Below are 22,296 nucleotides of genomic sequence, written 5' to 3' on the forward strand. Positions count from 1 at the left end.
GTTATAGGTCCGGACACGATCAATTCGTCCGAAGACTATTTTGGAGTTCAGAAGGAGGAACCCGCCTTGCAATGCCGAAGACAACACTACGCGTTGGATACCTTATCATTGAAGCCAGGTTCAGGGGCTACTGAGGGAGTCCTGGACTAAGGGGTCCTCGGGCGTCTGGCCTGTTAGCCATGGGCCGGACTGATGGGCTGTGAAGATACGAAGACCGAAGACTGCACCCGTGTCTGGATGGGACTCTCCTTGGCGTGGAAGGCAAGCTTGGCAACCGGATATGTAGATTCCCTTCTTTGTAACTGACCTTGTGTAACCCTAGATCCTCCCGGTGTCTATATAAACCGGAGGACTTAGTCCGGATAGGACACTCATCATCATAGCCATACAAGCTAGGCCTCTAGGGTTTAGCCATTACGATCTCGAGGTAGATCAACTCTTGTAATACTCATATTCATCAATATCAATCAAGCAGGACGTAGAGTATTACCTCCATAGAGAGGGCCCGAACCTGGGTAAACATCTTATCCCTTGTCTCCTGTTACCATCGACCTTAGACGCACAGCTCGGAACCCCCTACCCGAGATCCGCCGGTTTTGACACCGATAATCTGCTCATCAAGTGCAGACACCAGGTGCAAAAGCTACACGAAGACATGTCAAATCCATATATTTGGCCACGTTGTTAGTCACCGAAAAGTGAATCTACAAAACATATGGTAGTTGTTTTCATGTTGGTAAAGTGATCACTAGTCCAACGAAGGACATGAGTGTATGGCTTCACCAAATCATTAGCCACATCCAATAGAGAATAGACTAAACAATGTACAAAGCCCCACCATATATATCAGGACAATGAATAGCCAATTGCAGGGGGTAAAATGAAGATCAACCTCAGTAAACACATCGACCACAAGTTCTTATATGTACATGAAAGAAAAGAAAAAGACAAATGAGGTAAAAGATCTACTTTGAGTGAGTTTCTTGAAAACACAAGGTTTTTAATGATGTGGTCCCCGCAACACAACATGCATATGATATATATACATATATTTTCCAATAAAAAGTATTGAGAAATTGTGGTGTTCCCCACCTCCTTAGATACAAGGCAAGTCAAGCTTCCACTTAATATTATTTGGGGGCACTTATTCTCCTTTGACCCCATAGGTCACATGTAACTGGTGACTAATCATTGTACCTTAAGGCCTTGTTTGCCCATAATGGGAGATGTTCCCAAGGAAGAGTTTCCCTGGGTGGAATATTCATAGCAAAAGCGAAACCCCGAGGAAAATCCGCCTCACCATTTGGGAGGAGCGGGGGATAATAACTTCTTCTTTGATGAACTGTACATACTTTTTCTGGGGTGAACTGCTCTTACAATCTTGCTGCCGGCTAGTGCAACTACCATTTGCCAGAGAGATGGATGAGAGTTGGGACTCTGTAGAGGAGGAAGATCGAGTGCAAAACACCAAGCATCAGTTCCACCATATATGCATCTTATATTCTTGTTGGCATCCAGCCCAAGATCAAACAACAAGTCTACAACAAATCAAAGTAGCACATTGTGCCCCCCCCCCCCTGCGATGGCATATGCATCTCTACAACGATGCCGCCATTTGACTTGATGTTTTGATGCATGATGTAGTCACCAGTGCAAAGTTATCATCGGAACTACCAAGCATCACCAATCTCTCAGAAGATAGCACATCTGAATTACACTCATCGAATGCACCAAAGAAGCTTGAGTGGATCCTCACTACTTATAAAAAGAGAAGGATTGAAACCAAAGAGAGAGGAGTCGATGTAAGGAGCCATTGGCGGCATAGGCAACAAGGACAAACAACGAGAGCAAAGACAGGTTTGCGAGCAGAGGCAGAGCAAGAGAGATGAGGAACTCATCCCACGAGTCAGGTGGGCCTAGATTTCCCTGCTTGAGGCCACAACCAAATTGACCAACAAAATCCTCGAGAGAGTATACCGCATGCCTTTCTTTCTAACTTCAATTTGAACTGACAAACAAACTGCTAGGTCGGTTTTCATAACTTCAGTATAAACAGACAATAGCAAACTAGCCCTTGAATCATATTCATGTCAGCATTTTTTCCATACAACATTTGCGGTGTTAGTTTTGCAATTCATTTCTTTTAATAATATTTTTTTTAAACACTTTGCAAGCTAGTACAGACTTACTGTGTTTCAGTTTAGATCCACCTATTAGTTTAATATATTTAACAAAAACAATATGCCAGAATGAATACAGAACATTACATACTTTACATAACAATGTGCAAGAAACCAAAAGGACCTAGCTAGAGCAGAAGGTCGCGAACTCTGACTGGTCTTTTAACTGCATTTGTGTAGCCCTGCAAAAAACAGCAGGCATAATAATGTCAATGCTAGAACAAGAAGCATCTAGAGTCCCATGGTCATTTGGGTCAAAAGAACTACAGGGTGAAGGCATGAAGGTTGTCAAGAAATTTATCAGAAAAACAAAATCACACTGGAACAATTCGTAGACAAGGAATTTCCAGCAGTCATACCACTTTCAAGCACCATGTGACCGACTAGCCATACCAACAGTTCTTAGTTCATTAATTCGATATGCAAAATGGAACAAGTACTCTTAGCTACACTGTTCTAGCTTTTATGCCAACATAAAACGTAATGTGGTACTCCCTCTGTACACAAATGTAGGACGTTTTTGCAGTTTAAATTAAACTAACCGTCTTACATCTGTGTACATAGGGAATAGTTCTAAAGAAAAGGACAATGTGCCAGTTTACAATATTACTGTTTGTGTAACTTTCTGCTTAATTTAGTTCTAGGGCCATGAAGGCTTGCAGTACAGCTATGCTAATGTACTGTTGATGTTAAGAAAAAGGAGATATCTTATAACTCTACAAAATTGCCACTGTTTTCCTGCTTGTGATAATGAGCGCAAAAGGATGATTGTACATTGATCCAAGTTTAGATCACTGCAGAAATCATGGTACCATAATGAAAACACACAAACCTCATTATATTTGAAGATAAGCGGGCGCAAGTCCCTCTGAACTGTTGCTCCTTGCTGCCCAGCATCAATATGAGTCTTTGCACCCCCTGGTCTTTCTTTCCTAAAGCTGTTTTTTGTCAAGGAAAAGAGGTAGCTTCATAATCAATGCCTTGAATATGCAGTCACGTTTGAAAATAATGATAACTGATGTGTTACCTTTGAAAGAAATCAGTTGGGCGACTTGAGGGTCTCTTTGCAGGTGCAAGACCTTTACCACTCAAACTAGAGGCTGAGTGTAGCTGCATTGGAAGTGTAGATGATTTGCCCTTAGAGCTACCCTGAGAAGTATCACATGCAGTACCAGTCGCTGTTTTCTGGCATGTAGTTGTTGGAACTTCACTCCTAACTCCTTGATTAATTTGGTTCAACAATTTTCCTGCACTATCTTTGATGATTTTTTGCTTCTCTACCTGCAGAAAGCATGTGTTAACAATAACAATAGAATAGTCTCTTTTGTGTGCCCAGTGTGGCATTTCCAAACATGAAAGGCCCCTGATAACAGAAATTATAGAGAATACATATTGGATTGTAACAAAATGGAACTGCCAACTAAAGTAAAAAAGTAAAACAATTTGAACCCTAAAATATGGTGTCTAGTCCAATACTCCAATTAGAACCCTGAACTATCAAACTGTTCAATAAACCCTTTTTTCAAGAAAACACAAAAGCCCTGCGTCTCGATGCATTGATAGAAGAAAGATATGTACAGGCCCTAAGAAGAACCACACCCCAAATTTACAACGCTGCACTCCTAAGTGATAGGCAAAACTGTTCAAATTAAAACCTACACATTGTAAAACCATTCAACTTGAATCTTAGCCAGTTTTCATTAGTGGCTTTGCATTTTGGGGATTTCAGATAATGTGAAAGAACAAAAAGATGTATGGAATGCCAGGAATTTATAGCCTGCAAATTTTCATCATAAAATATGACTACCCGTAATGTGCAAAAACGTTGAGATAAATAGATTTTGTACATAAGGCACTATTTTATTTTAAATAGATTTCTGCATGCACATCAATTTCCAATTATTTCAGAAACTTTGTGAAGCCACCAGAAATAACCGTGTTGAGGTTTGGAAAGTGGCTTTATCTTCCAAGGTTCTCAAAAACCTAAAACAATTCACAGGTGTGGTGTGCGCTATTAAGTAAGAACCAGAAAATTCATCAAATTTGATCGCATGTGTTGCATTAGAAATGAAAACAAAAGATAAATAAACTCTTTATCAATTTTGCACAGGATACAAACTGTCATACTTATGAATTACGCAGGGTTATCATTTCATAGCATTTCCTACAAACATGGATTTTTTTTCATATTTTCTGGAAGCCCTGAAATACAAAAGCACTTTTCAAAACCAGTCTAGGGATCATATTAATTACTTTAGAAAGTTCAGGACTTAATACAAACTGTTTGAGAGTTTAAGGTTCAGGTAAAACCAAGCACAATTGTTCAGGGTTCAAAATGGAGCTTTTCCTAAACTAGATAATTGATACTAGAAGCTCAGCCCCCCAAAAGAAAGCAAGTAATGGATCTAGATACAAACAAAAAACCTGCTGGCATTTGGAAGTCCTCGATACGTATTTCTCTGCAGATAACTTCCTAACCCGAAGTCGTATGGTCACACCAGTTTTTCAAATAATGTAATACAAAATATGCTCTGGTCAGTTCATGCATACAGATTCAAGATAGTTTTCCAGGAAAATATGGAGACGAATGATGAGCTGGAAAAGATTTCATAGAAATAAAAAGGTCAATATTTGGTTTCTCATATCAAAGAAGTTGCAGTCAGTGAAGGAATTGTTAAGGTGGCAAGCACTAAGCAAGAAATATAGAACTTAAGGGTTTCAAACATAGAAGTTGGAACTACTGCTCACCTCGTGCACCAAGACCTGTTTCATGGCCAAAGAGAGACCAATGTGCTCGGATTGATAATCCTGACATCAACATCTTTGTCAGGTACAGTGAGAAATGAGAGAACTGTGAAAAGAAAAAGAAAAAAAAGTTGGGAAGAACCTTAAAGCTTATGATATCATTGATTGGAGGATCAAAAGAAAGTGAAGGAATATCCATAGGCACAATAGATCCATTTGCCCTTTCTTGAGGTTCAAACTTTGTGTTTTTGTATGTAACCGAGTAAGCAACCATAGTATCAACTAGCTGCACAAGTTCATTTTTTTCCCTCTCTGACATCAAATTCAATGCCACCTGATCATGCCATGTATAGTTAGAAATCTAACAGGGATGGAAATATACAAAGAAAATAAATATAAGAATTTGCAATACGATGTAAGATCCCCGTGTTCAAAACTAGTGAACTTGGATTAGCATAGGGTCCTATCAGGAACTTAGACTCCTTACTTGGTTGCTAAATTGTTGTAGGTAGACTGGCAGATGCATTAATTTCATCTTATTGTGGGTGCATCACTAGACTATAGAATGTTCTGGGGTAGGGGCATGGTGCAGATAGCTATTTTTTATCTTAGAAACCAAGGTGCATCTGAGCAGATAAATTACTGCATGCCAATGCCAATAGGGAAGTTCGAAAATCGAGCATTGGAACACGACACTAAGGTGATTGAGAACTTACAGGCCTCAGATTCAACGGCGAAAGAATATGTAAAAAGGGGGAAGCAATGTCTCCAACAAAAGATTCCACTGACAGGTGCCTTGAAATGAGCGGTGACATTCGGTTTTGCCAGGTCTTCAATGTGTCCTTCTTTTCCAAAAGCATTGTTCGGCACCTAAAACATATCCACATTAACCCGCTGATGGATAGCTATTAGCTATAGATGTGTTAAAAACTAAAAACCTTTGCAGGGCTTTCGGCCACTCAATATTTGGCTTCTCAACTTGAGCAACGATACGGCTTATAGTGATGGCAATAGGAGGTTGATATGCTGAAACAAAATGGTAAACTCTTTAAGTTAGTCCAACATTTATTAAAAATACGTAATAAACAGCCAGACACTACCTTGGAGTGACATATGCTGAGTTCGGTAAACATATTGCGTCAAATAATCAGAAACTCCAAGTACATCAAGGCATTTCACCTGCAAGGTGGTTTGGTCTACGGTAAGTAAAATATATTTACAGAGCAAGAAATTGATGAACTCTCCAAGGAGGTGCAGTGGTGAGTGTACAAGGTCCACACACCAGGCTCTGGCCTTTGGCTCTACTTTAATTTGAACTGTGGGTGCATGATAAATACGAAATTTAATACAAATTTGTGATTAGTAAGAGTTTATACCGTCTTGTGCAGCATTGGGTCATGGTAAGAGAGTTTTAAGAAGTTCTCATGAATCCCATCCATAGTAACATCATAATCACCACTGCAAATAGAACATGACATGATAAGAAAGTGAACCAAGCCCATATAGAGGAAGTGTGCAATGTACAAAACAAATTTTACCGGTTAGATATGAGTGAGAACAGAGAGCCAATGTCCTTGTCTCCGCTCACATTACAATCTGCCATTTCCGCCCGCTTGAGTTTTTTCTTTTGAAGAACCTGAGAAGCAAACTTGTTATCATTAAATGGTACAATGAGCAAATGTATTGTTATTTTTTGCAGCAATGCATGATATGGGTTGCCTTCTGAACTTATGCTTGGCACACAATTTCAGTACCAATATTGAAAGTTTGGGATTATACATTCATTGCTTGAACAATGAAGGCATCCGCAGAAAATAAAATAATTGCCGTAAGAAAACATCAGACCTGTTTCCAAACATCAAGGATGCTTTTGGACATGTCCTTCCTTCCAATGACTTGTGAATCAAACCCTGACTGCTCAATGACACAGAGCAATGAGAATTGAACTCTATATCAGTTAAATAGTAGCATCAGGCAGCAGGTGGCCATCTCAATTAGCTTACTTACAATGTTTAGTGCCTCTCTTTTCTTGTTCAGAAATTGAAGAGTGTTCAGGCATGATCGAATGTCACATTCTGCATGGAGGCTTTGCTCACTTAGTACAGTATATGAGGCCAACCAGTCATCTCATGTATAAAACAAATTTATGCATGTACTAGCAATTCTCCTTCATCCATCTCTGTATAAACTAGAGAATACCCCGCGTGTTGCTACGGGAATCGATTGCAACATATTTCAATGACTTAATTGTATGGAGCTTCTATCGTTCAATTAATAATATATGAACTAATGCTAAAAATATATATTGTATTTGATTATTGTGTAGTCAGAAAATATTTTGAATATAAGTGGCATAACGTAATGGAGGACTTTTCTTCATGCATGTTGAGTGGACCTTTGATGAGGTGGCATATGTGGTGAGGTGAAAGGTGTGCATGAAATCAACTAATAATGAAAAACTTTTTCTCATGCATGTAGTGGTGGGCCTTTGATGAGGTGTCATGTGTGCATGTTGAGATAAATAGGATAGTGGGGATCAACTTCTTATGTATATAGGATAAGTGCATAATACAAGCAAAAGTAGCACTACATATGGCAAAATAATAGGTTTCAGGTCCAAGACTAAAAGTTAAATTAAGACAACGCTTTGCAAAGAGTGAATTCGAATAAACTACGGTGAAGATCCTGAGTGCTGAAAAGCATAAAAACAGGTTCCCCAAAGTATGCCAGCATATAAAGATATTTTAGTTAAATGCATGACAAATATAGATATAGATATCAAAGTTAATTTCACAAATATAGGATATAGTTATCCAATTAATTTGAACAGACAAGCTAGGAGGATGATAGTAAACAAAGCTACTATGGCAGTTGTATAATATGTTTCAGCAGATGCTGAGCTTTGTTACACAACTAAAGTAGTTAAGGAGACATGTAGGTGCTCGGTTGGCCAAAAATCTAGTCAATTTAGCTAAATAAATATCTGTAGGAGTAAACAACTATTGGTTCATTTAAACATAGGAAGAAGACTAGAATTCCAGAAGTACAAGTATTATCACTCAAGGAGATATTGCACGTCCATTGATAGACTACAGTATCTTGGTTCTGCTATTGTTACAAAATGGGAATAGCATTATGCACCAATATTAAGCGTAGTTATGGCTTGCGTGGAGCAAAAGAAACTGTACCAGTATAATCCGCTAATGCAGAAAGAGCAATTGAACTTGTCTTGAATCCTTCCTTCTTGCATATGTACTTGAGCCTAAACAAGCAAAACTTATGAGCAAAATGTACCATACTAAAATAGAATGTGTTGAATGTGTTCGTAAGTGCCTTTACATTACCTGTTCACCACACGACTAATCGTTGGCTGCACAAAAATATGAACCCTGTAAAATTAAACCAATCCTTATAAGAAAGTTTAAACAATTTTAGGACTGCACGGAACTATAAAAAAATACGAGGAAGGAAACATTACTTGGCTACTTGGCGTAGTTTTCTCAAGGCTGGAGCATACAGGTCATTGCATATACAAATTACCTACAAACAATATCATATGAATGAATACAATGTGAAGGCATTAAAATGAAGGTGGCAGCACAGCATCGTTGCTTACAGGCCTCAGTAGTTTTGCTGTTCTATGACTTTTCCTTGAGGAAGCCTTTTGGACTTGAGTTTCTTCAGCTCCATTGCTTCTGTCCGAATCGTTGTTCTTATCAGCATTGATCTGCACCGAAAAGAGTTAATCATCCATTATCACAGAAATATGTTCAGATGCACTATGCTGCGGAGAATAGCCTATCTCGGTTCTCAACTGCACAGCAATGCAAAATATTATTCAATCAACGAAAGTAAGAATATAAGAAAACTGTTGAAATATATTGAGCAGACGATTCAATATGGTATAATAGCTAAGAGATCTCAAGCTCAAGAGCAGGCAAACGCACTATTATTAAAACAAAATAGCTGCAAGCTACATTGACCCACGTGTAAGGCCTGGTGGAGCCTACACCGGGGGGGTTGAAATATATTGGCCGTCATCCTCCATCATTTGGACTTTTGGATGAACTGGCTGGAGCATGCAATTCAATACAAATTAATGTTGAAAACTTGAAATGTTGCCAACTTACCATCTTTAGAATAACCTCCACTGCCCCTTTTCCATCACCAAGTGCTCCATCAATTTCATCAATTACCTACACATGCTAGCAGACCTTAACAGAATGTGGGGAAAGTGATTTAACAATCTGGTAGCATAAGTTAACTCACCAGACACTTAGGTTTGGAATCTGACATGATAGAGTTCATCTGAACTACATCAAGAATTTTTGGTTCAATGGATGAAGCAGAACGATCATCACTGGCATTTATCTGCGTGTATGTAATACTTAACATAAGCAATGCCCAGAATCTGTATTCATAAGCAGCTGAGTGCCCCCCGCAAAAAAAAAGGGTGCCAGCCCATAGACCAATAGCAAAAGTAGCCACCAACCATAACTAACAAGAGGCGACATTAGAAGGACTTTGGAGGAAATCTTGCTAAACAACATGTCACCATGGGCTTCAAAGGGGCGTAATAGACTAATACTTGCAGTTTTACAGTGTATAGAATATAAAAAACCTATCCAGCGGTATCCAGTTGTGACTAGATGATGCGTAACAAAACTGAAGACAATTCAGAAGGATGCAACAGATATATCAGATCCACTAATCATATAGCCACTAAAAGATGTATGCTCCTATAGGAAGTGCCTAAATATCGCTCATCAAATCAAATCACATAGAAGCTACCACACAATAAACAAGTAATATTGTTCCTATTCAGACCTCCACAACATGGTAACCACAATGTTTGGCTGCCACGTGAGCAAGTGTTGTCTTCCCAAGGCCAGCTGGACCACATAGTAGCAACACCTGCAACATCAGGAGGTTATTCAAATGCAGCAACTGCTTAGCACAGCTTGCGGTCATCTTCATAAGACACAGCACACTAGTACTAACCCACCTTCTGTTCTGGTGCGTTATCAACGGAAGGCTTTTTGTGAAAGGTGCTTTTCAAATCTTCTGAGTTGCTACCAGGTGTTTTTTGGGGCATGCTATCTTGACCCATGACATAGGCTCCCCTGCTCTTGGAAAAGAAACTTCTGCTACTTGAGTTCTTTTGAATGGTACAAGAATGTCTACGTAAGGCGGATAAAGTATCATCACTTGTACCCCGGATATGGGACCCAAACACACAGGAGTCCCATTGTTTTAACCATAGAAGTACCTGGATGAGGAACATCAAGCAAAGCAAAGATTCTTACAGATCAGCTCTACACTGATAAACACATTCTTAAGGAAATGGGATGGCTATTTACCTCCCTGTTTGTGTGCTCATCACTTAACAGCTCTGTAAAAGAGTGTGGTGCATATTTCTCCACCCAAAGTTGTTCTGTGACTATTGGAGTCAACGGACAACCCTCGACATACTGTGCCTCTGTGCTTTCCATCAAGGCCTTCATACACATTACAGAGATAGATTACTAAGATATTTATTAACTTGCTGCAGCAATCAACACTGCACTAGGTACAAGAGTCAGAATCCATTGTCAACTTGCTTAGGCGAAAGGCGGAAAAAAAGTATAATTGTCTCCCTCTGCTTAGTGCAGTTTTGCAATTAAAGTATGACGATTAGATTTTTGAACTTCAAGCTCCAAAAATATAATAAGTATGATATCCTGGACTGCACAAGTGCACATGGTAACATTTTGCTGGGAAGTTCAGAGATAAAGAAGAATTTGCACATTCTCTGTTTTGGTGCTAATTTGTGGGATTAATACCTTCCTAAGAAACCATTAGATTAAAATAAATACCATAGTGACTAGTATAAAGAAGGCCTTCAATGCTTTCATCAGGGATACGGCCATTCATGAAATCCCTAGGGTTGGGGCCCGCTTCACTTGAACTAACCGTCAAGCTTCCCCCATCCGCTCTGTTCTTGACAGGGTTTTTCTCTGCCCTGGCTGGGATGCCCTTTTCCCTCGGCTTTGTCTGCGTGCCCTGCCCATTGTGGGATCTGATCATGCTCCCCTAATCCTTGACGATGGGTCCGGTCCAATTGGTTGCCAAAGGTTTCATTTCGATGCGTCTTGGCTCTTAGTGGAGGGGTTCCCCACCATGTTGACCCGGAAGATCTCGGCATGTCTTTCATCTCTCGTCGCTCTTTTGGCCCAATGGATGATTGGCATCATGTTTCCTACTGCCTGCGCAAATTCCTCAAAGGTTGGTCTAAGAATCATTTTGCTGAGTTAAGGCGTGACAAAACGAGGCTGGGTGCCCAAATTGGCGATCTTGATATTCGTGCGGACAGTTCTGGTCTCTCTGAGGCCGAATGGCTGCTCCGCTATGGCCTAGAAAAGGCGCTCTTGGATATTCACCGCCAGGAGGAAGTTTATTGGAAACAAAGAGGCACGATTAACTGGACTCTTAAGGGTGATGCGCCCACAGCTTATTTCTTCGCCATTGCAAATGGTAGACGTCGTAGATGCCTAATCGACAGCCTTCTGATTGATGGTGTTAGGGTTTCGGACCCTTCGGTCATTCTTTGTCATGTGGTCCAATTCTTCTCTAATTTGTTAGCGGCTAAACCTGAGATGGGTTTTTCGCTTGCTCCGGGCTTCTGGCCTCCCCTTGAGCAATTGTCGAGCGTTGATAATGATCTCCTGCTTATTCCCCCCTCTGAAGAGGAAATATTCGAAACTATTCGGACCGCCAATTCTAATGCGGCTTCAGGCCCTGACGGCTTCTCCATTCCTTTCTTTCGGCATTTCTGGCCTCAGTTAAAAGGCCTTATTAAAGCAATCATCCAAGGATTTTGGCTGGGCACCGTTGACATTTCGAGGCTCAATTACGCGGTTCTCACCCTTATCCCTAAAATCAAAGGTGCTGACTTGATTTCGCAATTTCGGCCCATTGCTTTAATTAACAACTTTGCTAAGATGCCAGCTAAGGGCATGGCCACTAGGGTGTCCCCGATAGCTCATCGGGTCATTAGCCCTTTCCAATCTGCTTTCATTAAAGGGAGATTCATCTTGGATGGGGTGCTGTGCTTACATGAGATAATCCATGATCTGCGGATTAAGGGGACCAAGGCTGTGGTCCTTAAGCTTGACTTTGAGAAGGCTTACGACTCGGTGAGTTGGAATTTTCTTCGGCAAGTCCTATTGGCTAAGGGCTTTGAGGGTCTGGTGATGCACCGTTTGATGCAACTTGTTTCTGGTGGGCACACGGCGGTGGTTGTGAATGGCCAAACTAGTGATTTTTGTGCTAATGGTAGGGGACTTAGACAAGGGGACCCGGTGTCCCCTCTGCTTTTCAATTTTGTTGCTGATGCTTTATCTCGTATCCTCTCTCGGGCCGCATTGGCTGGGCATATTTCCCCGGTGAGCTCTCACCTTATCCCTCATGGCATTACTCATCTTCAGTATGCGGATGACACCATCATTATGGTAGAGCTCAATGAGACCGGTCTCACCAATTTGAAATTCCTTCTGCTTTGCTTCGAAGCTCTTTCGGGTCTTAAAATTAACTTTTCCAAGAGCGAGGTCATTGTGACTGGGGTTTCGGATTTGGAAGCGCAACGGGTGGCTCACCTTCTGAACTGTTCCCTTGGGTCTTATCCTCTCAAATATTTAGGAATTCCTATTTCCCTGTTTAAGCTCTTGGCAAAAGATTTTGCACCGGTGGTTGCTAAAGTTGGCAATAGAGTCCTCCCTTGGAGAGGACAATATAACACGCAGGCGGGCAAGGTTGCCCTTACCAACTCATGCCTCTCATCCCTCCCGATGTACCTGATGGGTTTCTACCTTCTGTCCAACGGGATTCACTCTGGTTTCGACAAGCATAGGGGTGCATTTTACTGGAACTCCGCAGACAATAAACGCAAATATAGATTGGTCAGATGGAAAATCATTTGCCGTCCTAAGGACAAGGGGGGTCTTGGCATTATTAATACGAGAGTCATGAACAATTGTCTTTTGATTAAATGGTGGTGGAAGATAATAACACTTGAGGAGCGCCCATTCTGGCTCTCGATTCTTAAAGCTAAATATTTCCCTTCCTCGAGCCCTATGTTCGCCTCTGCTTCTGGCGGGTCTCAATTTTGGCGTCAACTGGTTAAAGTTCGGCCGATTTTTCGGTCCCTTGTCAAATTTGTTGTCAAGAATGGTAAGTCCACTCGTTTTTGGGTAGACTGGTGGGTCGGGGACACCACGCTTGCGGCTGCCTTCCCGGCCTTGTTTTCTTATTGTGCTGATCCTGAGATCTCTATCTTTGAGCTCTCGGTTCAGGGTTGGGTTTTAGATTTCCGGCGATCTCTTTCCCCTGTAGAGTTGGAAGACTGGCAGCGCCTTACTGCTGGCTTCCCCCTGCTCTCGGAGGAAGAGGATTCCATGGTTTGGCCCCTCTCATCTTCAGGGCGCTTCTCTGTTAAATCGGCTTATTCTAAGCTTATCTCTGGTGGCCGCTCGTTGAAGTTTAAGGATATTTGGTCTGCCCGAATCCCCCCTAAAATTAAAATCTTTCTCTGGCAAGCTGTTCGCCGTAAGCTGCCGGCGGCCGATCAAATTAAGAAGAGGAACGGGCCGGGCACTGATAGGTGTGTGCTATGTGGGGCACTTGAGAACACTGATCATATTTTCTTCCACTGCTCCTTAGCCAAATTCATGTGGTGTTGCATCAGACTTTGGCTTCATGTTAACTGGACTCCCTCCTCCTTTGAGGACCTGAGGCAATATACTAACTCCTTATCAGGGCAGTCCAAGAGGGTCTTCTTAGTGGGCTGGGCTGCGATCGGGTGGTCGCTGTGGATTATTAGGAACAAGTTCACGATTGAACGCATTTTTCCGGCTAACCCTGTCAGCTGCTTATTTAAAGCCAATGTCTTTTTGCAGCAGTGGAGATTATTGACTAAGGAAGGGGACCTTCAGGCTTTCGACGACATGTCATCCAAAATGAAATCTACGGCGTCTTCCCTTCTTCAGCGTACTTCGAGGGCGGCTTCCTAATTTCACTGCCGGTGTTTTTGGTGATTTGCTGGCCTGCGTGCCACGTTAGGCTGGAGGCCTTGTAATGCTACTTATGTTCCCTGGCCGTTAAACTTGTTCTGGGTGTTGGTTCTGCTGGTGTAACTCTGCCTGGTGGCTTTATTTATAAAGTCGGGCTCTTGCCTTTTCTCTAAAAATAGTGACTAGTGGGCACCTATTCCTATGTTGCCCAACTACCATTTAGTTCACTGCTTGCTTATCATAGCCACTGCTTACTTGGCCAGACTATAATGATGCAGGAAAACAATCCGGTTGTGTATCTATTTACTCCCTCCGTTCGGAATTACTTGTCGCAGAAATGGATGTATCTAGACGTATTTTAGTTCTAGATACATCCATTTCCGAGACAAGTAATTCCGAACGGAGGGAGTATACATGCTAATGATCTGCACATATATCTCACATGTGTACCTTTGCTATAGCCTCTTGCTCCGCTTGCATTGTCAACGAATGAAATGATTCTGAGAGGAGCCCTGCAGAAGAGCAAACAACAGCAAGTAAAACAAGACGAATCTTCGTTCTAGGGAGAAATGATTAAGAGCGTGAAATCGAAGTACACTACTTAGTAACTAACCATCGTGGTTGGAAATTGAAGTCCTTCGCCTAGTTCCCTCAATTACTTCGCTAACCAATTTCTCCGTCGCAAGCTTGGCATAAACTCTTTCTCCGTTGGGCGCTGTGACGGGCATAGAGTCCCCCTGGATCTCCGACGCGAACCGCGACACAATCTTCTCGGCAACGGCTTCGGCGGCGGGAGGGGGCGAGTACCGCAGCCAGTCTTCGTCCACCGAATCCACCCGATCGACATTCCTCCTCTTGCTCCTCTCCTCCTCCTGCTCCGGCGGAGGCGGAGGGGGAGGCCGCTTCAGATTGGCTTCCGACACCTCATCTTCGTACAGATTTGGTCGGTTCAATCAGCAGTCGAGACAATCGAGCCCTAGATTCGTAGTCTATCGAGATGGAGAGTGACGCGTACCTGCGGGCTTTGCGGGGGAGGTGGCCGTCTCCTGCGGGGGGGCGTGCGGTTTGCACGCGTCGCCGGCGGCCGGGAGGAAGCCCTCGTCGGGGTCGTCGAAGTAGGCGTACTCCTCTTCTTCCGGGAGGAGGCCGTTGCTCTCCATCCACTCGAGCTCCTCCGGATCTGGCATCTCCATGTCGGCCGCCATCTCCGTCGCCGACGCTGCGCAGCGGAATTCCCAAGCGGCGGCTAAAAGCGAATGACCTCGATGGCGGGAAATGGCGGGGGAAATGAGAGTGGGGCTAGGGCGTTGCCGCCCCTTTTCCGGCGAGTGGGGTTTTGTGTTTTGTGGTGACAGTCAGAGCTGGCCAAACGGGCCGGCCGTGCTAATCGTGCCTGGGACGGCACGGCCCTACATTTATAGACGGGCCGTGTGCCTCGCTCCTCGGCCCAGGCACGGCACAGTTAATAAACGAGCCGATCTGTGGCATGTTCTTTTTTTTTTATGCAGAGAAAAAACTACAGTTTGCCCAATACTACAGTATTAAAAACACAGTTGTTAGGGACAACCAAACAACTCATTGTAAATAAAAATTATGGTAATCTCAAAAACTGTAGTATTCTTAAAATACTTAGAAAATACTTTGCTATCAAAGAGGGCCTTAGCACGCTCGGCCGCATGTTTTTCAGGTTGGTTCGCTGTCTTTTAAGCCTATTGGGTTGTATTTTAGATCACTAGCAAGCATGTCCGTGTATTGTATCGGGAGAAAAAAAATATGACATGACCCTAAGCCATTTGTTCACGTTCAAATTGCCTTGTGGGTGTTGAATTATAGATAGCAGGCATTTTTTAAACATCAATTTATCAATAACTTGTGGTATAGAATTTTTGTTTGGAAACTATAGGTAAAAAAGTGATATCTATAATTCGGTGGTCACAAGTTGATAACCTAGAATTATGAAAATCATAGAACCAAACATGAAAAGAATGATAATCTTGGGTAATCACTGTATGCAAAATGTTTACTTCAGCAGCTATGCTGCCCTTATTGTATATCCCAATGCACTAGTGCATGAGGGCAAGTGAATGTTTGAGGCCACTTAAAGATCTTATGCATCAAAATATCATAACCCTACCATTTGCTTCCCTGGTATTCAAAACATGAGTTACAACAGGACATCTTTGCTAAAAACAAAGCCGAAATAGGGAGATGTATCTATAATAATTAACATACATTAGAAACCTCTAATGGAGCTCCCTCACCTTGCCCTTCCCCTTATCATGTGTATAGAGCAGATCCATTTAATATCAGAATTTAATTTACCTGACGGCGTGGCTTATACTCCGCTACTTCAGAAAGGCATGTCGATGCATCACGCGATTATGCCTCCGATGATCGGCCATGTCGATGTATCTTCTTGCATTATATCAATGCAATTTTGACCCGTTGAAATGTGAAGAAAGGATATAGTAGTCTATAGATCAGACATCTGCGCAGATTTGTAATTCTAAAAACATAGAGAATTTTGTTGTGGTCACACAGTTGTTTAATTAAAAACATAGATCACATGTTTCGGTGGATTTATTATAGAGAAATCTTTCTATTTCAGATCCATTTAATTGAACATTTTGCGGGTGTTTGAAAGCACAAATGCTCCCTGAGTGATTTTGATAATTAATGTCAACATATTTCTTGTTGGACTAATAGTTTTATCTATTGTATTTCAGACAAGTTCAACAATGGCGTGGTAAGGACAAGATGATGTGGAACCCCTTAAAAATGCTAAGGACAAAGATTGGCCAAAGCTCAAGACTCTTCATCTTTATTTTAGTGATCCAAGATCACATTGAGTCTATAGGAAAGCCAATACTATTAAAAGGGGATGAGGTGATGCTTAATGGCTTACTTGCTCAAGTGCTTAGTTATATTGCTCCAAAACCCTCAGCCACTTTCTCCATCAAATATGTCCAAACCCAAAACTCCAACTCGGCCCCACCGATTCTTTCTATCCGGAGCGACCGAGTTCATATGACACAGCCACTGCCAGAAACCCTAATAGTTCGGTCTCATCGATACGGATATCGGTCTCAACGAGATGGCCTTGCCAGCGCTCTGTGATCTATTGCATTCGCTTCGGTCTTACCGAGTTGGCTTGACAGATTGTCTATTGCTTATTGCTTCACTTCGGTCCCACCAAGTTGATGCAATCAGCGTCACCGAGATGATGTTTGCCCTAAGCCCTAGCACATCGGTCCCACCGAGTTGTTCCAGTCGGTCCCACCGAGATTCCTAACGTTCACATTTTTGAACTGATCGGTGCCACCGAGTTTAACCATTCGGTCCACCGAGACGAGTCAAATGCGTGTAACAGTTGGATTTTGTGTGGAGGCTATATATACCCCTCCACCCCCGTCTCCATTCAAGAGAGAGCCATCAGAACGTGACTGCACTTTCATCATTCATTTTTTAAGAGAGAACCACCTACTCATGTGTTGAGATCAAGATATTCCATTCCTACCGTTTGAATCTTGATTTCTAGCCTTCCCCAAGTTGCTTTCCACTCAAATCACTCTTCCACCATAGCCAAATCTGACATAGAGAGTTGAGTGTTGGGGAGACTATCATTTGAAGCACAAGAGCTAGGAGTTCATCATCAACACACCATCTATTACCTTTTGATAGTGGTGTCTCCTAGATTGGTTAGGTGTTGCTTAATCTCTGTCATGATGTGGAGTTGAACCAAGAAGTTTGTAAGGGCAACGAGATCGCCTACTTCATGAAGGTCTACCCGAGTGAGGCAAGTTCTTCATGGGCGATGGCCATGGTGGGATAGACAAGGTTGCTTCTTCGTGGACCCTTCGTGGGTGGAACCCTTTGTGGACTCGTGCGGCCGTTACCCTTCGTGGGTTGAAGTCTTCATCAACATGGATGTACAATAGCACCACCTATCGGAACCATGCCAAAAAATCTTCGTGTCTCCATTGCGTTTGCACACTCCAATCCCATCTCTTTACTTTCTTGCAACTTGCACTGGTACCGTAATATGCTATACAAACGGTTTTTAACCCCTTTTCGCGATGGCATTTAGAACCGTCGCCAAGTGAGTGATTGCGATAGGGGTCCTTCCCACACGACCCAAAAACCATTGGGGATAGGCGAGCGGCTACTGACGATCGCCATAGAATAAATGTATGAGAAGTCACCCCAATCCCACACATTACATCTTGGCATTATGTTTATGATCCGAGAGACGTCCCAAGCGGTTACGCCGCTATAGTCGTATGAAAAAGGTGGACATCAACATTTAATCGACTGATATGTTTGCGATAGGTATGTTATCACACACAGTTCAAGAATGTAAAATGTCTGTGGTGCCTCTACTAACGCCAACGTGTCCATTTTCATAATTGTGTGCGATAGGTATTCTTATCACACATGCACATAGGTTTGAACGTTTGTCGTATTACCATGAATCGCACGCGCATATGAGATGAAACTATGTGTGCATCCGTCGGGCATCGCAGACGTTTCACGTCAAAGAACCGTCTGTTCTCTATTTTTCATCGCACACGTTGTTTCTTTCTAACCATGTGCACATTTTTTTATTCGCTCCTGTATAATTTTTTCCTGTAATTTATTATTCGAATTGGAAATTTTGAATTATGAAATGTGGAATTCAAATTCTCAGCACAATGGTTCAACAACCAATCCATAAATAAAATTCTCATTACAATATGTTCAATAATTACAGAATTAGACAACAATTAACTATGATGAACCACAATATTTAGAGGCAGTAAAGGTGAAGAGACAAGTGAAATCATTTTGGCTGTCGATGGTGTTGAAGAAGCGGAATGCCCATAATGTGCCCTCCTACATGCCATAGGCACGAACAACATTTGTCCAACCCCTTGTGACGATCACCTACCCATCCTTCACCACCTTCGGGAAGACTTCTAGAGCATTATCATGGTAGCATGAATTATACACTTTAACCTTAGTTGCCTCCACTCCGGTCATTTAGTTTGCAAGGTAATCATCAGTAAATAGCTTCGAAAACCACTGAAAAGAGAACAATTTCAGATACTCGGGTCTAATAGAGTAACTTGTTGTGGGCAGGGGGAAAAGGTAACACATTACTTACCATCCTAAAGTTCACTGTTGTCTTGGACAAAGTGTAAATAAAGAGCTTAATTCCCATCACCCGTTTCTTTTGCCTAACAATCTTTCTTAGTTTCCTCACTTGACGCTTGTTCATGAATATCGCATTGCCCCATACGCAAAAGGGATCGAAGCATGTGTTAATGTCGCTCATATATGTACCTACAAGTAACCAGTAAATATTAGAAGCTAAACTGAGATTGCATAAATGATGCAAAATACAACTACCTACGTTCCTAAGTACAAGTATTTTTTAGAGATTTCAATATGAACTACATACAAATATATATAGAATTATAGACATAGTTTATATTAGAATCTAGATTCACTCATTTTGGTCCGTATGAAGTCTATATTGGGGTCTCTAAAAATACTCATATTTAGGAAAAGATGGTGCATAAGGCATGGGATGCAGCTAACCTCGATGGCAAACAACAACATCGCCCATTGTAGCCCTGTGTAAGTACATGGAAAGCAATTGTTAACTACAACAGAGTTAACATCCACCAAAAATAGCAAATGGTAATAAAATGGCAGCATCCGTAGTGATATCTTCATTGCGAAAGAGTAGCTGATACGTCTCCAACGTATATATAATTTTTTATTGTTCCATGATGTTATATTATCATTCTTGGATGTTTTATAATCATTTTATATGATTTTTTGGTACTAACCTATTGACATAGTGCCAAGTGCCAGTTACTGTTTTTTGCTTGTTTTTTACATCGCAGAAAATCAATACCAAATGGAGCCCAAACGCAGCGAAACTTTTTGTGGATTTTTTATGGACCAGAAAACACCCAATGGGCCGGAGAAGCACCTGGGGGTGCCCCGAGGGGGGCACAATCCACCAGGGCGCGGCTGGGCCACCAGGGCACGGCTGGGCCCCCAGGCGCGCCCAGGTCGGTTGTGCCCACCTCGGTGGCCTCCCGCACCGCCTCTTTGCTCTATAAATACCCCAATATTCTAGAAACCCTAGTGGAGTCGACGAAAATCAATTTCAGCCGCCGCAAGTTCCAGAAACACCAGATCCAATCTAGACACCATCACGGAGGGGTTCATCATCCTCATTGGTGCCTCTCTGATGATGCGTGAGTAGTCTTTTGTAGACCTTCGGGTCCGTAGTTAGTATCTAGATGGCTTCCTCTCTCTCTCTCTTTTGAGTCTCAATACAATGGTCTCTTGGAGATCCATATGATGTAACTCTTTTTGCGGTGTGTTTGTTGGGATCCGACGAACTTTGAGTTTATGATCATATCTATGTTTTTGTCCATGAAAGTTATTTGAGTCGTTTGATCTCTTATATGCATGATTACTTATAGCCTCGTATTTCTCCTCCGATATTTGGGTTTTATTTGGACAACTTGATTTATTTATTTTGCAATGGGAAGAGGTGCTTTGTGATGGGTTCGATCTTATGGTGCTTGATCCCGGTGACAGAAGGGGAACCGACACGTATGTATTGTTGCTATTAAGGATAACAAGATGGGGTCTATTTCTACATAAATAGATCTTGTCTATGTCATGTCATCGTTCTTATTGCATTACACCGTTTCTCCATGAACTTAATACACTAGATGCATGCTGGATAGCGGTCGATGTGTGGAGTAATAGTAGTAGATGCAGGCAGGAGTCGGTCTACTAATGTTGGACGTGATTCCTATATAATGATCATTGTCTGGATATCATCATGATTATTTGAAGTTCTATCAATTACCCAACAATAATTTGTTTACCCACCGTTTGCTATTTTTCTCGAGAGAAGCCACTAGTGAAATCTACGGCCCCCGGGTCTCTTCTTTATTATATTTGCCTTCGTGATCTATTTTTATTTGCTTTTATTTTCAGATCTATTAATTCAAAAACCCAAAAATACATTGCTGCAATTTTTATTTACTTATTTTATCTCGCATCCCCGCGAGATCCATTTATCCAATCTACTACTCCCTCTATTCCAAAATAAGTGACTCAACTTTATAGTAGGTTTAGAGTACAAAGTTGAGTCACATATTTTGGGACGGAGGGAGTACAATTTTACCTATCTTTTTACCCGTGAGGGATTGACAACCCCTCTCTTACGCTAGGTTGTAAGTATTTGTTCTTTGTGTGCAGGAGCTATTTACGTGGTGTTGCGTGGTTCTCCTACTGGTTCGATAACCTTGGTCTCATCACTGAGGGAAATACCTATCGTTGTTGTGCTGCATCATCCCTTCCTCTTTGGGGAAATACCGACGTAGTTCAAGCAAACATCAGTAGCATGGTAGCAAAGGGACGGATTAAAAATGAATATAATTGTTTACTACAACAGACAACCTAGTCTAGCCATTGAAACTGGTACTGATAGAAATGAAATTGTCAGAGTTAAACATCGCAAGGTAGGTGCTGCTAGAGCAGATAATGGCCCCGTTGTCTATTAAAAGGTAGGGAAAATAGATAAGATAGGCTAGGCATGTTTACTACAACATGATTAATACATGAACCGTACAAAACATGGCCATTGCAACTGGTATTGGTAAGATTTAACTGGCGAGTTCATGCTTGGTAAGTCCTGAGGGGTAGTTGTTGGGGCACTTCATACGGACAAGAGCCCGCCCCAAGTTGGCCGCAGCGGAGGTGAGGTGTTCCTCCGGGTCGAAGAGTGGATTAGTGCCACTGACATGTGCACCTACAAGAAGCAAGTAAATGTTAGAAGCCAAACTGCAAATCACACAAATGATGTGAAATACTGTAAGACATGAGATATAGCTAACCTTGACGGCAAATAAAAACATCGCCCGTTATGGCCCTACGTAAGTACATGGAAAGGCATGTTAAGTACAATAGGGTTAGCATCCACTAAATATAGCAAATGGGCAGCATCTCTAGTATATCTTCATTGCGGAGAGTAGCACGGTAGCAAAGGGACATATTAATAATGGATACAAGTGTTAATTTCAACAGGCTTAACAACATCCTAAGTCATGTTTTGTAAGTTTGTAGCCATTGAAATACAGCTGTTAATTGCAACAGGCTTAATAGCCATTGAAACCGGTACTGATAAAAATGCAATTGGCAGAGTTAAACATCGCAAGGCAGGTGCTGCCAGAGCAGAGAATGGCCTAGTTGTCTATAAAAAGGTAGGTAAAATAGCTAAAATGTGTTAGGCATGTTATACTACAACATGC

The 22,296-nt window shown here is 41.9% G+C and overlaps 1 protein-coding gene across 1 annotated transcript; it reads right to left on the minus strand.

Moving 5' to 3' along the window:
- Positions 1 to 2,121: 2,121 nt before the first annotated feature.
- LOC123085374 (chromosome transmission fidelity protein 18 homolog) lies at positions 2,122 to 15,292 on the minus strand. The gene is made up of 24 exons (XM_044507003.1): positions 14,988 to 15,292; positions 14,586 to 14,900; positions 14,423 to 14,484; positions 10,286 to 10,423; positions 9,931 to 10,194; positions 9,753 to 9,839; positions 9,195 to 9,296; positions 9,056 to 9,121; positions 8,542 to 8,652; positions 8,404 to 8,465; positions 8,270 to 8,314; positions 8,114 to 8,187; positions 6,933 to 7,000; positions 6,771 to 6,839; positions 6,464 to 6,561; positions 6,302 to 6,383; positions 6,026 to 6,104; positions 5,864 to 5,951; positions 5,642 to 5,795; positions 5,068 to 5,259; positions 4,929 to 4,988; positions 3,208 to 3,461; positions 3,013 to 3,118; positions 2,122 to 2,362 (listed from the first exon to the last, which is right to left on the minus strand). Exons 1-24 carry the CDS (start codon positions 15,175 to 15,177, stop codon positions 2,309 to 2,311), a joined length of 2,820 nt encoding a protein of 939 aa, XP_044362938.1. The 5' UTR covers positions 15,178 to 15,292; the 3' UTR covers positions 2,122 to 2,308.
- Positions 15,293 to 22,296: the final 7,004 nt, after the last annotated feature.

The sequence above is a fragment of the Triticum aestivum genome, chromosome 4A (assembly GCF_018294505.1).
Source record: "Triticum aestivum cultivar Chinese Spring chromosome 4A, IWGSC CS RefSeq v2.1, whole genome shotgun sequence".
In the NCBI taxonomy this organism is placed as follows: Eukaryota; Viridiplantae; Streptophyta; class Magnoliopsida; order Poales; family Poaceae; genus Triticum; species Triticum aestivum.

Coding starts and splice junctions, on each gene's coding strand:
- LOC123085374 (XM_044507003.1), bottom strand. CDS start 15,177: ATGGCGGCCGACATGGAGATGCCAGATCCGGAGGAGCTCGAGTGGATG. Junction 14,485..14,585: donor TTCAATTTCCAACCACGATG/GTTAGTTACTAA, acceptor GCTCTTCTGCAG/GGCTCCTCTCAGAATCATTT. Junction 3,119..3,207: donor CCAACTGATTTCTTTCAAAG/GTAACACATCAG, acceptor GACAAAAAACAG/CTTTAGGAAAGAAAGACCAG.